Genomic DNA, 19946 nt, shown 5'->3' on the forward strand with positions numbered 1-19946 from the left:
CTTTATAGGGGAACAGTTTTGTCACTGGAGGTGGAGGTAGAGGGGGACCTGGGACAGAGAGAGGGGAGGGAGGAAATAAAGGGGTAGTATCAGGTAGTAGAAGGTATAGGAGAAAGATACAGAAGGTCAAGAAATCAAATACAAGTATGTATCAGGGTGAGGGATAAGGAACTGGGGTAGCTACTGGAGGGTCCCATATGCCAGGGAAAGGGTTGACATCAGCCAAAATCCATGCAGCAAAGTGGGAGATAGAACTTGTAGAGACCACCTCCAGCAGATAGGCAAGGTCCCCTGTGGAGGGATGAGGGCATCACCCATTTCAAAGGTTTTAACCCAGAAACATTACTATCCAAAGGAAGAAAAGGGAAAAAATGAGCAGAGTCTGAGAGAGGGGCCATCAGGAGACTGACCCACCTTGGAATCCATCCTGTCTGTAGACATCAAAACCTATACTGGTGCTGTGATCAAGATGCATTTGCTGACAGGAACCTGGTGTGGCTGCTCTTTGGGAGGTCTGGCCAGCAACTGACCAATGCATATGTGGATGCTTGGAGCTAACCATCAGACTGAGCTGAGGGATTCTGTGGCAGAGCTGTGAAAGGACTAGAAGAGCCTTCTAGAGGGTTTGCAAACCAAGAGGAAGAACAATGTAGGCCGTCTGGACCACCCAGTGTTCCCATGGACTAGACAGCCAACCAAGGAGTATACAGTGTACCATGTTTTGTGGTAAAATTTGAAAAAAGGTTTCTTTTATCCCACACTAGTGCTGGCACTGTAGTGCCAAATGTCATCTGTGGGATATTTTCATCTCAGTTAAAGTGTCTCACCCGCTAAGCTCCATCCCATATCACACTGCCAATGGCTACTCTCCAAGCCCGACAGCAATCCCTCTACCCCTCTAGTTCCCAAGACAGGTTGCCACCATGCCAGGCATACACATCCCAATTCTGTAGTGGGCCCAGTGTGTCCCACCGCCATACACTCTTGAACTCAATGAAGTCACCACATGAAAGGAGAGACCACACAATAACCTCTAATCCAACTGATAAGATGTAATTGTCCATCTGAACAGCACAAAATCCTGTAAACATCCATCCCTTAAGAAAAGTCATAAAACCCTGTATCTATGAAAAGATGCATAGCGAGGATCATTCCTGCCTGCTTCCATGTTGATTCTCTCTACATCCATGACTACAGATGCATATGTAGCAGAGGATGGCCTTGGCTGACAGCAATGGGAGGGGAGGCTCTTGGTCCTGTGGAGGTTTGATGGCCCAGCATAGGTGGATCCTGGAGTGCTGGGCTGGGAGAGGGTAGGTGGGTAGGGGAGCACCCTCATGGAGGCACAGGGGAGGGTGGATGTGGGATCAGGGATTTGTGGAGGGTTAACCAGTGAGTGGGATATAATTTTAGATGTGTATGAATGGAATGATTTATTTAAAAAAATAAAAGAAAAGGAAAAAAGATGAGGAGAACACATTTCATGTTTCAAATTAATTTTCTTTTGTTTTATGTTGTTTATTGAGACAGAATTTCACAATATAGCCTCTGACCCAGAATTCATAATATCATCTAGGCTGGCCACAAACTTGTGATCCTCTTCTCCCAGCCCCCTGGTGCTCATCAGTATAGGTCTGTGACTTTAGTCATTTTCTGTAGGGCTCTGGAGCCTGGGCGCTCTTCCCGGTGATCTCTCACCCGGCTAAGTGCTTGGGTTAGGGTGAGGTAGAGAGAGAACTCAGGCAGGGAGAGGGACTGCTTCTGCTGCTGCCTCAGCTGCCAGTCATTCTACTCTCTGCTGCTCCTGCTTCAGTTGCTGTGGCTGGACTGAGCCAGTAGGGGACTGAGTAACTGGCAAGGGGTGCCATTCTGGAGGCAATTTCAGGAGAGCAGATCTCTTCCCCCAAGCAGTGGTGTTACAGCTCTTATGACAGAAGTTCTCAGACGATGGAATAATTCCTGCACACCTTTAACTTTGAACACGGTACTTAAATAGAGTTTTTGGATGGTACAGTGTCTGACAGCAGGTACTTCTATTGGTTTGGCCTTAGAACGTGGGCAGACCTCATCTACACATTTGGTAGTGTGGTCCTGCTTCTGCATCTTCTCTGTCTTGAGCCTATGTGACCTGTAGTCATGTACTCACCTGTGGAAGACGGGCTTGGGGCATTGCTCTACATGATTGGTCTGTCTCAAACCTCACCACAAGGGTTTGTGGGGAGCTGCAGCTAGTGAGGCCTTGATCTGGGAAGCTGGGAATGCACCTGCCGTACCTATTAGGGTTTCCAGGGATTCAACCTGTCTGGATCAGGAATCAGGGTACCTTTTGCAGCTCAACGCCACACAATTTTCAAAATAAAATTCAAAACATACTATACATTTTCATGTTCAAAGGATAAGTAGAATTACTAAGGTTAATTAATAAAAATAGAAGTATGAAAACTTGCAGTAATTTAGAACCTTCTTTTGTAAAATAGATATGACAGAAAGGGATATAGAATGCATGAATGGCATGCTGTATGCTGGGATTATGGAAGACATTTCCCTTTTTATTAACCATTTTCCTGCTTTAATATTGTATGCTGCACATGTTCATGAGAAGTTAAACATCCACTCAAATGGGTAGTAGAATAGTTTTTCTGTAGAGTCAAATAAAAATTTCCCTATTTGCTCCATCAGTACTGATTATATATATCTCAGAGTCTCTATGTCTCTATTTCTCTGTCTCTGTGTATCTGTCTCTCTGACTCTGTCTCTGTCTCTCTTTCCCTTTCTGAAGCAGGGTCTCCACATAATCCCACTGTCCTGGAACTCACTATGTAGACAAAGGTGGCAGACGTACTCACTGACCAGAAAACATGCACAGTAAACAAAAAAACAAACTAACAAGTATAAAGTGGAACTAAACAAAAGTTTAATAAAATTGCCAGATTAAACAGAGACTTCAGGAAGAGGAATTGTGAGAAAAGCAGGGATCAGGTGGAGATTAGGGAATCAGAAGATCCTGATCAAAAGAAACAGCTCATTAGGCCCTCAGCAGACTTGTACTGGAAGAAGGAAGAGTGAGCAAAGCAGAAGACAGGGAAAGTGTTAGCACAAGCTGGAGATCAGAGAGAAAGCAAGAGACAAGGACAACAGGTAAAGGGCAAAGACAGGAAGTACTGCCAGACACATGACAAAATTCTACGGGGAAAGGAAGGAAGGAGTGGGGGAATTGCTTTTACAAATAATGTCTGCAACTTTGAAAACAATAATCCATACATCTGAGAAGTCCTACCAACTTTAAGCATAAAGCGTGTAAGAAATAGAGGTGGTAGATGTCTTCCGGGCAAAGCTGCACACATGGGCTCACAGTGGAGTGACAACACATCTGAGACCTGTGTAAGCAGAGGCTACACACAAGTAGCAGAGGAAGAGGGAATGAAGTCTCACCTCTAGCCCCTAGCTATAGAGCTGTTGGCAAGTCTTAGCCACTAGGAAAGAACAAATGGTTTTCATTAAGAACATAGCAACTTTAAATCAACCACAGGAAGAGTCTGTTTTCTGTAAGAACGTAGCCTCTTTAACTAACCACGGTCCAGGGGAAGGCCACACATCAGAGAATATGAAAGCAGAAGTTAAAATGGTGTGAAAGAAAGAAAGGAGGAAAGAAAGAGAGAGGGAGGAGGGTAAGAGGGAGGGGTGGATGGAGGAAGGGTGGTTGGAAGGGAGAGTGAGAGACAGAGTGAAACAGAAAGAAACAAAAATGAAAAGAAAAGAAAAATAAAAGGAATGAGAATTTTCATCACAATTGAAAAGAAAAATCTTAGAAATAAAAATACACAAGATCAGTAAAACCAAGTTACAGGCACTAACTTTAAAAGTTTTACTATGAAATGGAAATTGAAAGCCAATAAACTTTTTACTAAGTGAAACATCCAGGACAACTAGACCTGCATAGCAAGACTCTGTCTCATACAAAATAAAACAAAACAACAGCAGCAACAACAACAGCAGCAAACAAGAACAAAAGAATTGCTACCTAGGAACACCAGCAGACTTGACAGAGACAGGAAAAAGGGAAGAGGGACTGACAGGTCAACCTAGAACTATAGAAAGCACAGCTCATTTTTATTGAATCAACCTATTTCCTGCTAAATGGTAGATGCTATGTAATGCCCAGATGTCATCATATAACATTACATATTCTGGGCTCTGTATTTGGGAGAGATAATTGATGCTTTTCTTACAAAACGTAAGTGAGAAGTTTCAGATAATTGACAAAACATGAAGAATTCTTAGACAATAGCTCCCTCTGTGATGTGCAACACTTTCAACATTACTGCTTAGATGGAAATCTCATGGCGAGCACTTTCCTTAAAGCCGCTTTCATGTCGCTGTTCCTCAGGCTATAGATGAAAGGGTTCAGCATGGGGGTCACCACTGCATACATCACTGCAGCTGCCATGTCCTTCCCAGCTAAGTGAGAGGATGATGGGTTGAAATACACAGCGATGATGGTGCCATAGAAGAGGCAGACCACAGCCAGGTGGGAGCCACAGGTGGAGAAGGCTTTCCATCCTCCCCTGGGGGATGAGACTCTCAGGACAGCGCAGGTGATGTGGATGTAGGAGATGAGGATGCAGACAAATGGGGTGACCATGACCACAGCTCCCTCTGTAAGAATCATCAGCTCATTGAGATGTGTGTCTGAGCAGGAGAGTTTCAGAGAGGAGTTGCATCACAGAAGAAGTAGGGAATGATGTTGTCTGCACAGAATGAGAGGGAGCCATGAGCAGTATGTGCAACAGACAATTCATGTTGGCTACAACCCATGACCCCACAACAAGCAGGACACAGAGCTGACGGGTCATCTTTGTTGTGTAGTGTAAAGGGTGGCATATGGCCACAAATCGGTCATAGGACATCACAGCCAGCAGGAAATTGTCCATGTTACCGAACACACCGAGAAAATACAGCTGGGTGAGACACCCAGAGAAGGAAATGGCCTGACTCCCAAGTATGTGGTTGGCCAGTACTTTAGGGACAGTGGTGGAGGAGAAGCAGACATCCACAAAGGACAGGTTGCTGAGGAAGAAGTACATGGGGGTGTGAAGGTGGGAGTCCGTGCTGATGGCCAGAATGATGAGCAGGTTTCCCAGGACAGTGGCCAGGTACATGTTGAGGAAGAGCAGGAAGAGGAGCTGCTGCTGCTGGAGCTGCCTGGAGAGTCCCAGGAGGAGGAATTCAGTGACACTGGACTGGTTGGTGCTGCTCATGAGTCTGAGCCCAGCTACAGAACAAAGAAGAGGTCGGAAGGCCATCTTCAGGTTTGGATGCTACAACCAGGTTCACACTAATCCTGCATTAGGGTTTCTGTATCCACTCCTTTGCTCCACACACGCAATTTACAAATCCCAGTTTCAGTTTGTTCCCCAGATTGACCACTTTAGTTTTATTGGATATAACATACAAGCTTTCAAGCACATCACTCTTACCTGTATCTGGTAACATTTTCTGTATTTTTTTCCACTCCTTAGAAGCTCAAAGGAAAGGAGAAGCAGCCAGCTAGTTTAGTGATCTCAAGCTCCAACTGGTGGAACTGTGACTCCTGCCGCTGCCCCCTCTCTGAGAGAGAGTGAGCAGCACTTGGTGCAGAAGAAACTTTGGCCTTTCTAATACCTTGAAAATGCCTAACATGCCAGTTCTATTACTTTTACGTTGGAGGTGTTGGGTAATAGTGTTCATTATTCTAAGGCTTGGAAAATCTTGGGAATATGGTTAGGTTCTCAGAAGGTGAAGAGTGGATGATCACAGTCTCAGACCTCTGTGTCAGGAGGAGGTCTGGGAGAATAAGATATTTTCTGCAGCATGAAGTCCCACTAGGGATAGAGTCCCTGAGTATCTCATTAAAGACCAGAAGAAAGTAGTTGTGTAAGCCTGCTTTTGGTCCCTCTTGACCAACAAGGGCGCAACATATCATCTAAGCTCACAGTCAGAACTTGTGAGTGAAGCAATCTGTGTGGAGTGAAGTCCCAGAGAGGATTCCCTGAGCCTGATCTCAGCCTTTAGTATTAAAGAATAGGTTCCATTCTTCATCCCTCAGCACAGAAAATGAGGTCATGGCACTGTCTGATGGAAAGTTCTGTCTTCCTCACATTGGATTACTTACCACATAGGGCTTTTGGCTCATCTGCCTATAGGCAGCCTAGGAGTAATTGGCATTACAAGGTCTGGTTCAATTATGAAATATACAGTGTAAAGTTCAGTGAAAAGTTCAGTGAGAAAAAGTTAGATTGGGAGTGTGTAGTCCTCCATGCCTGAAGGATACCCATCCGCAGACAACCTCCATCCTTGGGAATTGTGTCTTGCAAGCCCTCAGTGATGTGTGCGCTTCTGAAAATGTATAGACCCTTGAGTGCAGCTCCTTTGTACTCCCCATCCCTTTCCTAGATACAATTCATGACAGGACTTCTAAACCTGGCACGGGTACATCCTCAATGTGAATGTCCTGTCCTTGTGCCTCCAGAAGCTTACAAACTGCTTCCACTTGATTTACAGATGAATAAGCAAAATTCTGAGAGATGACAACAAAAACTGCAAACACACAAGAGTTGTGGAAGGAAGTTGGGGAAAGTCCTACTTGCTGTTGAGTTCAAGATTTGGGGCACTTCTAATGACAAGATAGATGAGGCCTTCCTTCCCAGTCAAACAGTAGAAACCAATTCTTTCTCAGCTCAGCCTGGGAAGTAGGTGATAAAAATGATAGCATGTTCTGGCTTACACCTCTCATCCAGACACACTGAAGTCTGAGGGAACGAGATTGCTGTCACGTTCCAGGCTAGCCTTATCTACCATACCAGACCCAGTCTCATAAAAACAAAATCAGCACAAAGGAAAGAGATATTAGAAGCTGGAGAGATGGCTTAATGGTTTAGAGGACTGGTTGATCTTGCACAGGGACCAGGTTCCATTTCCACCCACAGGACCAAAGAAATAAAAAAATAAAATAGGAAAATAAAGTTTAAGGGCACAGATGAAATTATACCAGATTTTATTTAATTCTTGCATGTATGTGCTTGAATGTCTGTGCTGTCTGTTCTTAACATATATTTGAAATTGTCTACAATAAAGTTCTTAGTTTAAAATCAGTCTTTTTGTTGGTCATGAAGGTCCATGCTTTTATTCCCAGCACTTGGAAAACAGAAGAAAGTGGGTCCCTGTGAATTTGAAGGCAGTCTGGCAACTTCAATGGACTCTCTCTTAAGAAACAACAGAAAAAGCATTACTTTGGCAAACTTGGATGGTGGCTCAGTGGGTAAAGTGCATTCTCTCTGCTAAAGACAATTTATATCCAGAACACAATATACCAAACATGCTATGGCAGCCAGCCATAATCCAAGTGCAAAAAAAAGGTCAGAGAAGACATGCTGGCTGGAAAGGGCAGGGTAACCAGCTGAGTCAGCAAGCTCTGGGTCCAGTGATAGAGCCTGTGTCACCATGAGACTGACTGTGAAAGAGATCCGAGGATACCCCATGGCTAATCTCTAGGTTCTACATGTATGTACTGGCATGGATTACTTGTGTGCATATATAGAGGCCACCTAAATATAAATGCATGGACATTGCACCCACACATGTGCTTTCACATATAGCTATTCATTGATTAGTGAAATTTAAAAGAATATCAGATCTGAGGATGAAGCAAAAGATAGCCTCTGGCCTCATAGAATAAGTTTATAGGCTGAGTGACATTGTCAATGCACAGTTGTGTAATTCTCAAAGGAAGACTGAGCAGGATGATCTAAGGCCAAAAAGTCAGCCTAGGTCACCTGTAAACCCCACATACATGCACATACACCCCCACCATGCACATACACCCACACACATGCATAAACACACACACACACACACACACACACACACACACACACACACACACACATGGAGAATTTTCCAGAGTTAGAACAAATAGCAAGAATGACTGCAGAAACTACTTTTTGTAAAGATGCTATCAATCTTAATGGAATTTTAATTTTTTAAAAACTTTTTTTTATTTGTATAAGTGTGTAGGACGTCCTTGTGCTCACATATAAGCCTAAGTGAGCCATAAAAGTTAAACTTACAGGGTTGTCTCTTCAAAAGGAGAAACCTATAAGGTATTTTCCTTCCAGAAAGATGAGAACGGATGTGGCTAATAGCCTTGACTCCCTGTGTGGCCAGGCCAGAGTTATCACACAGATCCTTATCTTGAACTTGTCTCAATCTATAGCACCAGACTCTTCTTTAACCTGCTTCCTCAGTTAATCTACGGATCCCATCTTTATGGAAGATATCACACGTACTTTATGACTTTCCATTCAGTCATGTCTGAAGCTTTGTTATGCACATGGCATTGAGTTAGTTACTCCCAGGAAACTTGTTTTCAAATTCACTTTCTGAAATATGTCTAAAATATACTTCTTGGTATCAGACTTGCTAGGTTGAACCAATAGCTACGACTGAGTTGTGATGAATTGTATTGAACTGCATTTTAAAAAAATCTTTCCAAAGACTGTACAAAGAAGGAGAACTTCGGATTAATTTCCCTCATGAACATCGATGCAAAAACATTTAAAAAAATTCTTGAAAACTGAATTGAAGAACACATCAAAACAATCATTTGCCATGATCAAGTAGGCTTCCTCCCAGGGACGCAGAGATGGTTCAATATGTGGAAATCTATCAACGTAATCCACTATATAAATAAACTAAAAAAACCCACATGCTCATCTCATTAGACCATGACAAAGAATTTGACAAAATCCAACACCCATTCATGTTAAACATCTTGGAATGATCAGGAATTCCAGGCACATACCGAAATATAGTAAAAGCAATATACATCAATCCTGTAGTCAGCATCAAACTAAATGGAGAAAGTCAAAAGCGATCTACTAAAACCAGGACTAGACCAGGCTGCCCTACTTTCTTCCCCCTATTCAATAAAGTACTCAAGTCCTAGACAACAAAGGGGTCAAAAGCAGTACTAATTAGAAAAGAACTGAAACTAAATTTGGATATGATCAAACTCAAGTGACCCCAAAATTTCACCAGAGACTCCTAAACCTGATAAACAATTTCAGCAAAGTGACTGGATATAAAATCAACTCAAACAACCAGTAGCCTTCCTCTACTCACAGCATAAACAGGCTGACAATGAAACTTGGGAAATGACACCCTTCACGATAGCCAGAAATAATATAAAATACCTTGTTTGACTCTAACCAAGCATGGGAAAGATGTATATGACAAGAAATTCAAGTGTCTGAAGAAAGAAATCAAAGATGACCTCATAAAATGGAAAGATCTCCCATGCTCATGGATTGGCAGGATTAATATAGTAAAAAGGCCATCTTGCCAAAAGCAATCAGCAGATTCAATGCAATTGCCATGAAAATTCTAACTCAATTCTTCATGGAGATAGAAAGAGCAATTTGCAAATTCCCCAGGATAGCAAAAACTATATTCAACAATAAAAAGAAATTCTGGAATCTTTATCCCTGACCTCAAATAGTATTACCAAAGCAATAGTGATAAAACTATATAGTATTGGGTACAGAGACAGGCAGTTAGATCAGATTAATGAAACAGAATTGAAGACCCAGAAATGAATTCTTAGGTACATAGATTGAAATAAAAAATATCATCCTAAGTGAGGTAACCCAGTCAAAAAGAGCACACATGATATGCACTCACTGATAAATGAATATTAGCCCAAACACGTACAGTCATGTGATCTTTGACAAATGAGCTTAAACCTTTCAGTGGGAAAAAGATAGCATTTTCAACAAATGGTGCTGGTTCAACTGGAGGTCAACATGTAGAAAAATGCAAATCATCCCTTTCTTATCTCCTTTTACAAAGCTCAAGTTCAAGTGGATCAAAGATCTCTACATAAAACCAGATACACTGAAACTAATAAAAGAGAAAGTTGGGAAAAGCCACAAACACATAGGCACAGGGGAAATTTTCCTGAACAGAACACCAATGGCCTATGCTCTAAAATCAAGAATCAACCAATGGGACTTCATAAAACTGTAAACCTTTTGTAAGGCACAGGACACTGTCAATAGGACAGAACATCAACCAACAGATTGGGAAAAGATCTTTAACAATTCTACATTCAATAGAGGGCTAATATCTAATATAGAAAGAACTCAAGAAGTTAGCCTCTGGAGAAGAAAATGATCCTAGTTAAAAATGGGGTAGAGAGCTTAACAAAGAATTCTCAAATGTAGACTACTGAATGGCTGAGAAGCATCTAAAGAAATGTTCAACATCCTTAGTCACCAGGGAAATGCAAATCAAAACAACATTGAGATTCCACCTCACACCAGTCAGAATGCTAAGATCAAGAATTCAGGTGAGAGCAGATGCTGATGAGGATGTGACAAACACTCTCCCATTACTGGTGGGATTGCAGGCTGGTACAAACACTCTGGAAGTCATGCTGGTTGTTCCTCAGAAAATTGGACATCATACTACCTGAGGACTGCTACTACACTCCTGGGCATAACAAAAGGATGTCCAACATAAAAACATGGGCATATGTCCACTATGTTCTGTAGCCTTACTATATTGTGAGGATGGAAAGAACCATATATCCTTCAACAGAGAATGGATACAGAAAGAATGGCACATTTACACAATGGAGGAATACTCTAGCTATTAAAACAATGATTTTATGAAATTTTTGGGTACCATGTTCAAAATAGAAATTATCATCCTGGAGGTAATCCAGTCATAAAGAAACACACATGATATGCATTCACTGAGAAGTGGATATTAGCTCCTCAAAAACTAGAATACAATTTAAAAGACCAATGAAGCTTAAGAAGAAGGCAAGACCAAAATGCTTGATGGTCAGTCCCCTTAGATGGGGGAACAAAAATACTGATGGGAGAAAAAATACAGGAGAAATTTTGGAGCAGGGTCTGAAGATCCAGAGACTGCCCCACCTGGGGATCCATCCCCTATGCATTCACTGAACCCAGATACTGTTGTGCATGCCAAGAAGTGAATGATGACAGGAACCTGATTGATATAGCTGTCTTCTGAGAGGCTCTGCCAGAGACTTACTGATACAGATGTGGCTTGCAGCTAACCATCAGACTGAGCACAAGGACCCCAAAGGAGGAGTTAGAGAAAAGACTGAAGGAACTTAAGGGAATTGCAACCCCATGGAAAGAACAACAATATCAACCAACCGGATCCCTCAGATGTTCCAGGGACTGAACTACTAACCAATTAGTACACATGGAGGGACCCATGGCTCCAGCAGCATATGGAGCAGAGGATGGCATTGTATGGCATCAATAGGAAGAGAAGCCCTTGCTCCTGTAAAGTCTCATTTCCCCAGTGTAGGGTACTGTTGAGGTAGGAGTGGGTAGGTTGCAGGGGGTGGATGGGAATGAGTACATCTTCATCGAAGCAGAGAGAAGTGTGGAGACCTGAAAGGAGAACGGGAAAGAGGGATAACATTTGAAATGTAAATACATAAAGTATCCAATAAAAGAAAAAGAAAAAAATCTTCCTTGGATTGTTGCTTTGCTGGCCTTGGGTCATGAAGAGGTCACACAGACCCCTTTGTGAGTGTTTTCTTGCATGCATGTATGTGCATCACATGCATGCCTCTTGCCCATAGAGAGCAGAAGAGGATGTCAGATCTCTTGGATATTGTTTTAGTGGTGGTTGTGATTGGCAATGTAGGTACTGGATATAAAACCAAGGTCCTTTGAAAAAGTGATCACTGCTCTTACCTCTGAGCCTTCATTCTAGATCAGATGCTTAAGTGCACTTTATTTCTATCAATATAGTAAGTCATTGTGGTGTAACATACTAGAGTTTATCAGCTCCTCTGGTCAACAAAGTGGAAGAGTTTTACTAACTATTGGGCCATGCCAGGCTGATGACAGGGTGACTGAAAGTGGTTTTATGTGAGGATCCTCATCAGAGGATTAACAGTGTCGAAGGATAGACTGCCATAAAATAACCCAGCCAATAAACAAGTAAACAAAACACAACAGGGGAACAAGAGCCTCAATATGCAATGATATATTCCAAAATATCCAGTTTTGACAACAAAATGAAAGATTGCAAAAAACAGGCAATTATTATATTGAAATATGTATGACCTTACAGCAGAAAAAACTAGCAAGAGATATGCCTTGTGGCAAGAGCAAGAAGGCCATCTTTAACAATAAATATCCCCAAGAAGCCACTGTTTAAATGTTGGCAGATGGAAAGACAAACACTATCGAAGAGGTAAAAAAAAATGTGAAAACAATGTCAAATCAAATAGGAATAAAACCAAAAATTATGGAAAAAAAGTCAAGTGGAAATTCTTTTTTTTTTCTTTTTCTTTTTTTTCGGAGCTGGGGACCGAACCCAGGCCCTTGTGCTTGCTAGGCAAGCGCTCTACCACTGAGCTAAATCCCCAACCCCTCAAGTGAAAATTCTGAATTGTAAAGTAAACAATGGATATAAGCTGTTCACTAAATGCACTCTACAAATTTGAACAGATCAATAAATAATGGTAAATTTTTCAAATAGTCATATAGACATTTTGGAAGTTGAAGAAAAGGAAATAGAAGCAGGAAAAAATGAATACAGGGTCATGCATAGACAACGCCGCAAATACATACATTAAGGATTCTTAGGTGAGAGAAAGGAAAGATGATGTATGAAAAAATACTGACTGTAAACTCATTTAAAATGATCTATGAATATAGGAGGCTCAGTTAATATAATTAGATTTTCATTTCCATGGCAAACACAGTCAGGAGTCATATTTAATCTGCTGAAAATAAAAGATGAGGAGGTACAACAGAGCAATGGATACAGAAAATGTGGTACATTTACAAAGGGTACTACTCAGCCATTAAAACAATGACTTGAGGGTTGAGTTTGGCTCAGCTTACCTAGGAAGCCAAGGTCCTAGGTTTGGTCCCCAGCCCAAAAAAAAAGAAAAAAAAACAAAAAAAAAAAAAGGCATAAAAAACAAAAAAAACAAATAAAAAAAAAGACTTCATCCATGAAATTCATAGGCAGATGGGAAACTAGAAAATATCATTCTGACTGAGGTAACCTAATCACAAAAAACATACATGGGATGTCCTCACTGATAGGTGGATATTAGCCTAAAAGCTCAGCCTACCCAAGATACAATCCACAGACCACATGAAGCTCAAAAATGAGGGCAACAAAGTGCATATGCTTAGGTCCTTCTTAAAAGGAGGAATAGAAATATTCATTGGAGGAGATATAGAGACAAAGTTTGGAGCAGAGACCAAAGGCAAGGCTATTCAGAGACTGCCCCACCTGGGGATCCAGCCCATATACATATAGCCATCAAACCAAGACAATATTGCTGATGCCAAAAAGTGCATGCTGAGAGGAGCCTGATATAGTTGTCTCCTGAGAGGTTCTGCCAGAGCCTGACAAATGACAAATACAGAGGTGAATACTTGCAGCCAACCACTGAAATGAGAACAGGGTCCCAATTGGAGGAGTTAGAGAAAGGATTTAAAGAGCTGAAGGGACTTGCAGCCCCATAAGAAAAACTATACCAACCAATCAGAGCTCCCTGGGACTAACCCACCATCCAAAGAGTACACATGGACAGACCCATGGGTCTCTCTGTATGTAGCAGAGGATGGCCTTGTTGGGTACCAATGGAAGGGGAATCCCTTGGTCCTGTCAAGGTTCTCCCACCCCCCACCAAGTGTAGGGGAATGTCAGGGCAGGGATGCCAGAAATTTTGTCTGGTTCAGTGGTTGAACACACTCATAGCAGAAGGGGGAGTAGGGATGGGGATAATATTTGAAATGTAAATTAAAAACTCCAATAAAAATTAATAAAAAACAAACAACTAAACAAACGATGGGGAGAAAATATTTTGTGTTTCCAATTTATTTCCTTTGGTTTTCTTTTTGCTGTTGTTGATAAAGACAGAATTTCACAGTGTAATATATGACCTGGAACTCATAAGATAAACTAGTTTGGCCACAAGCTTCTGATTCTCCTCCCTCAGCCTCCTGGTGCTGGTACTGTAGGCCTGTGATACTATGTCAGCTTTATTAGGCATTTTCAAAATAACTTTCAAAATACGTGGTGTATTTACATGTTTGAAAAGAGAAATAGATTTACTTAGGGGTGGACATATATAAAAATCAATAAAAATGAGAGTACAAAGACTTGCAGTAATTTTGAAAGTCTGTTTTATACAGTAACTGTTGAAGATTTAAATGTAGACTCTTATTTGAGTAAAATTATCTGAGCCCATTTACATAGGTATAACAGAAAGGGATAAAGAGTGCAAGTGACTGACATGCTGGATACTGGGATTGTAGAAGGCATTTCCCTCTTAATCAACCATCTTTCTGCTTTAATATTGTGTGTCACACCTGTTCACGAGAAGATAAATCATCAGCTCAAATGAGTGGTAGCATTGGTTTTCTGTGGCTTCAAAGAGTTTTTCCCTATCTGCACTATCAATATTGTGACATTGATAGTTATTGATATAAAGCTCACTCTGTGTGTGTGTGTGTGTGTGTGTGTGTGTGTGTGTGTGTGCCTTTTTATCTCTCCCTCCTCCTTCCCCCTCTCTCTCCACAGAGTCTCCACATAATCATAATCCCACTGTCTGGAACTCAGTATGTAGACGATCCTGGCAGACATGTTCCCTGCACAGAAAATATGCACAGTAAACAATCAACAAGCAAGCAAGTGTAAAACAGAACTAACAGAAAGTTTGACCAAAATGCCACCTCAAACAGATACTCAGGAAAGAGGAAATGAGAGAAAAGCAGGGATTGGGTGGAGGTTAGGGAATCAGGAAGATCCTGATAAAGTATACAGCTCGTCAGCGGCCCTCAGCAGACTTGCACTGGAAGAACAAAGACTGAGCAAACCAGAAGACAGAGGAGGGACAGTGCAATTGAGGGCTCACAAGAGGAAGAACCAGTCAAGGACAATGGAGGGAGACTCAAGGCAGGCAGTGCCAGATACGTACAGAACAGGACTCTGGGAAAAGACAGGAAGGAGTGGGGAACTGCTTTTTAGAAATAATGTCGAAAAGGAATTTTCTTAAATTTCTTTAAAAAAAAATAAAAATAAAAAAAATAATCTATGTAGACATCTGTGAAAATCTTACAACCAACCATAAAGATATTTGAAAGATCAGAGGTGGTTGATGTCTTCCAGGTCAAGCTGCACACATAGGCTCACATGGACACACACACACTTACAGTAGAGTGAGACATATGAGAGGTGTAAGAGAAGCTAGACACAAGCAGTAGAACAAGTGGATATGAAGTTTCACTGCTTGCTGCAAACAGAGCTCTTGATAAATGTTATCCAATGGGAAAGGAAGATAGTTTCATGGAAGACATGTAGTGTCTCACACATTAAATACCACAGTCAGTGGAAAGAAACAAAGAAAGCAGCAGAAAGTTAAACTGGAAAGAAAGAAAAAAAAAAGAACAAAAAAAAAAAAAAAAAAAAAAGTGAGGAATGGAGGAAGAAAGGAGATAAGGAGGATATGAGAGGGACAGTGAGAAAAGCAGTCAGAGTGAAACAGAAAGAAACAGAAAGGAAAAAAGAAAAATAAAAAAGAATGAATATTTTTCATTACAATTAAAAAAGAAAAGTCTTAGAAATACACAAGATCAACAAACTAAGTTAGAGTCACTAACTTTAAAAAGTTATATTATGAAATGAACATTGAAAGCTCATAATTTTTTGCAAAATTGAAATTTCAAGGACAGTCAGGCCTGTACAGCGAGACTCTGTCTCAAACCAAACAACAAAGCATAGCTACATGAAACACCAGCAAAACACTGACAGAGGCAGGCAAAGAGGCCCAGAGACTGTCTGTCTGCCCACTAGAACTGTAGAAGACACAGATGGTTTTATTAAATTGACATATGTGCTGCTTAATGTTAGATGCTGTATAATTCCAAGATATCAAAAAGTAACATCCCTTAAGTCCAAAGTGAGCTGCAGAAGTAGAGTTTCCTGGAACTCCAAACCCTCCCTTCTCAAAACCACCAAATCTGATCTTCCTATGAGATTGGAAGGGCTAAGGTCTCTGTGGTGAGAAAAGAAACAAATCATCTGTGGTTTTCCCAGAGGTGTCCTGGAGACTCCCGGTCAGGTGCTGGCTCTGTCAAGGGACACAGAGCACTTGCAAAAGAATGCCAGAAGCAGATATAGGTGTCTGACACAGTGACAGCACAAGATGTTGTAAGCACAACTGAACACAAGAGCAGAGGATCTGCTGATGCCAACAAAATAGCAGCACGCCCATTGCCCTGGATATGGTGTAGTCGTGTGGATGCTGCTGCTTGGCCAGTCAGAGCTCAGTCTTGTAGTGAACATCACAAAGAGAGTTATCCCAACTCAGAAACCACATCTCATCTGGAGCAGGAGTCAATTCCAACACCCAACCCAGTTTTGAGCCTACCATTACTCACTTTCCAGTGTTGTCCCATTGAGACTCCTCACTCATGCCAAAATTGTGCAGGGGTTTTCATGGTGCATTCTGTCAAGGCATTGATGAAAATCTAAAAATAATAACATTTGTTAAACACTTTTCATTCTTTTTTACCCCTAAAGGTTTTAGCTCTGGGCTCTGATCTAGTAGGATAATAGATGCTTTTCTTTATAAAAGACAAATACTAAATTTCAGATAATTGACAAAAAAGGCTGAAACATTTTAGAAATATTTCTCTCTGTGATGTCCAACACTTTCCAATATTACTGCTTGATGGAAATCTCAGGATGAGCACTTTCTTGCAAAGCCCTTTCATGTCCCTGTTTCTCAGGCTGTAGATGAAAGGGTTCAGCATGGGGGTCACCACTGTGTACATCATGGCACCTGCCATGTCCCTCCCAGCTGAGTGAGAGAATGAAGAGGAGAAATATACAGCAATGATAGTGCCATAGAAGAGGCAGACCACAGCCAGGTGGGAGCCACAGGTGGAGAAGGCTTTCCATCCTCCCCTGGGGGATGAGACTCTCAGGACAGCACAGGTGATGTGGATGTAGGAGATGAGGATGCAGACAAATGGGGTGACCATGACCACAGCTCCCTCTGTATGAATCATCAGCTCATTGAGATTGTGTCTGAGCAGGAGAGTTTCAAGAGAGGAGTTGCATCACAGAAGAAGTAGGGAATGATGTTGTCTGCACAGAATGAGAGGGAGCCATGAGCAGTATGTGCAACAAACAGTTGAGATTGGCTAGTGATCCATGACCCCATAACAAGAAGGGCTAGAGCTGATGGGTCATTCATTCTAGTGTAAGGTGGCATATACAAATCGGTCATAGGGCCATCAAAAGTTAGCAGAAAAATTGTCCATAGCAGCAAACACAGCATAGAGAAAATATAGCTGTGTGAGACATCCAGAGAAAGAAGCTGATCTGACTCCCAAGTATGTAGATGGCCAATACCTTGGGGACAAGGAGGAGAAGCAGACATCCACAAAGGATAGGCCAGGAAAGAAGTACATGGGTGTGTGCAGGTGGGGAGTCTATGCTGATGGCAGTGATGATGAGCAGGTTTCCAGACAGTGGCAAGGCACATGGTGAGGAAGAGCAGGAAGAAGAGCCATGCTGTTGGGAAGGACTGGAGAGTCCTAGTGAGGAGGAACTCTGAGATGTCGACCTGTTGGTGCTGCCTATGTGTCTGAGCCCAGCTTACAGAATGAAGATGCAGAGTCAGAAGGCCATCTTCAGGTCTGATGTTAAGAACCAGGTTCATATTAATCCTGAATTACGGTTTGAATTAATATCTACCCTATTTTCCAGAATCAATTTATAAATCCCACTTTAGGTTGTGTTTATTCACCTGGGGAAATAACATACAAGCATTCAAGCACATACACCACTCTTACCAGTATCTGGTAACATTTACTGTTCTCCCCTCCTTAGAAGCCAAAGTAAAAGAGAAGCAGCCAGTTATTTTATTGTTCTCAAGTTTTTACTGGTGGTCCTGTGGACTCTTTACTGCCGCCTATGGGAGAGAGGCAGCATTTTGTAGAAGAAAATTGACATCTCTACCACTCTGAACATACCTGAAAGGCCAGTTCTATTACTTTACCTTGAGCTAAGGAAGTAATTATTTTATGTAAGGATTGGAAAATCTTGGGAATATGGTTAATGAGTAGTGAAGAGTGGATACTGTCCCAGACCTCCGTGGTCAGAAGGATGTCTGGGAAAATTTTTTTTTTATAGATATTTACTGTAGCATAAATTCCCACTGTGGATAGTGTCCTGCTATCCTGCACAGCACTGCAGAAAGTAGCTATGTAAGCCTGCTCTTAGTCCTCTGACCAACCAATGCGAAACATATCATCTAGGCCTCAGTCAGCACTTGGGGATGAAGCAATTCAGGTGGGAGTAAAGTCCCAGGGAGAATTCTGAATCGATCTAAAGCCTGTAGGGTTTGAAAAATTAGTTTCCATCTTTCTTCCCCCTGCACAGAAAAATGACTTTATAGCACCATTTGAGGGAAAGTTCTTCTCATGATTTGATAATTCTTCCACAAAGGGCTTATGGACTTGCTTACAGACAACCTGGGAGTAACTATTGGCTTTTACAATGTATTTGATCCTATAAAATAAGCAAAGTCTGGAAGGATAGGAAGCTTGATCAAAAGTGCACAGTCCTCTGCGTCTGAAGGCACCTGTGCTCAGGGAACCCACATCCTTGGGCATGGTATTTTCCCAGCCCACAGTGATGTGTGCACTTCTCAAAATCTATGGACTCTTGAGTGCAGCTCCAACATCTTCCTATATACTCCCCATCTCTTTCCCAGAGATGATTCATGGCAGGACTTCAAAACCTAGCATGGGGACATCCTCAGTGTTTCTTGTCCTGTCTATGTACCTCCAGAAGCTTATAACATTTTCCCCACTTGATTTACAGATGAATAAGCAAAATTCTGAGAGATGACAACAAAAACTAAAAAAACAGAATTGTGGAAGGAAGCTGGGAAAAGTCCTACTTGCTGTTGATTTCAGGATTCAGGGCACTTTTAATGACTGGAGAGATGAGGCCTTCATTCCCAGTCAGTATTAAACAATAAAAGCCAATTCTTTCTCAGCTAAGCCTAGGAAGTAGTTGATAGTTGATAAGAAAGATAGCATGTAAACCCTGAGAGAGAGAGAGAGAGAGAGAGAGAGAGAGAGAGAGAGAGAGTGAGCTCACCACCCAGATAGGTGGGCACCCTGAGACTGCAGAACGGGAGAGACCGCCAATACTGCCCACCCTTGCCCACATCCCTGGCCCAAGAGGAAACTGTATAGGGTCTCTGGGAACAGGAACATAGAGGCACTCAAGCGGCAGGTCCCCTGCAGTCCAGACACCACCCAGATCTGAAGGGACCTGGTCAACAGCTCCCTGCGCCCAAATCCATGGGAGGGAGAGCTAAACCTTCAGAGGGGTAGAAATGCCTGGGAAGCCAGAAGAGACTACACTCTGCCTACATTTCTGACTCTAGAGGAAAACACCTAATGCCATCTGGGACCTCTGTGCACAGGGGCCCGAGAAAAGGCGGGGCAGGCCCTTCTGGTTGCTGCCTTCATTGATAGCTGAAACACAGCCCCCTAGGACCGACTTAGCCCAGGAACAGAGGTAAGACCAACTTTTCTGCTCCAAAATGACTGCGCAGGACTCAGGACACATCGCCCACAGGAACAGCTGAAAGACAGTAGAGAGGAAGCACTACATCCTGAAAGCAGAACTATCTGTTCCCATAACTGGCTGAAAAGAAAAACAGGAAATAGGTCTCCAGCACTCCTGACACACAGGCACATATAGGACTGTCTAGCCACTGTCAGAATAGCAGAACAAGGTAACACCAGAGACAATCTGATGGTGAGAGGCAAGCGCAGGAACCCAAGCAACAGAAACCAAAGACT

General features: G+C 42.1%; 1 protein-coding gene and 1 pseudogene across 1 annotated transcript; both read right to left on the reverse strand.

Annotated features, from left to right (window-relative positions):
• Window positions 1-4318: 4318 nt before the first annotated feature.
• LOC116909416 (olfactory receptor 1361-like) lies at window positions 4319-5258 on the reverse strand. Its single transcript, XM_032912983.1, is given in 3 exon segments — window positions 4319-4710; window positions 4713-4766; window positions 4769-5258. Coding segments are annotated over 3 exon segments (936 nt in total).
• A 1181-nt stretch (window positions 5259-6439) lies between these two features.
• On the reverse strand, window positions 6440-19710 carry LOC116910276 (annotated as a pseudogene).
• Window positions 19711-19946: the final 236 nt, after the last annotated feature.

Source organism: Rattus rattus, chromosome 9, assembly GCF_011064425.1.
Source record: "Rattus rattus isolate New Zealand chromosome 9, Rrattus_CSIRO_v1, whole genome shotgun sequence".
NCBI classification, from domain to species: Eukaryota; Metazoa; Chordata; class Mammalia; order Rodentia; family Muridae; genus Rattus; species Rattus rattus.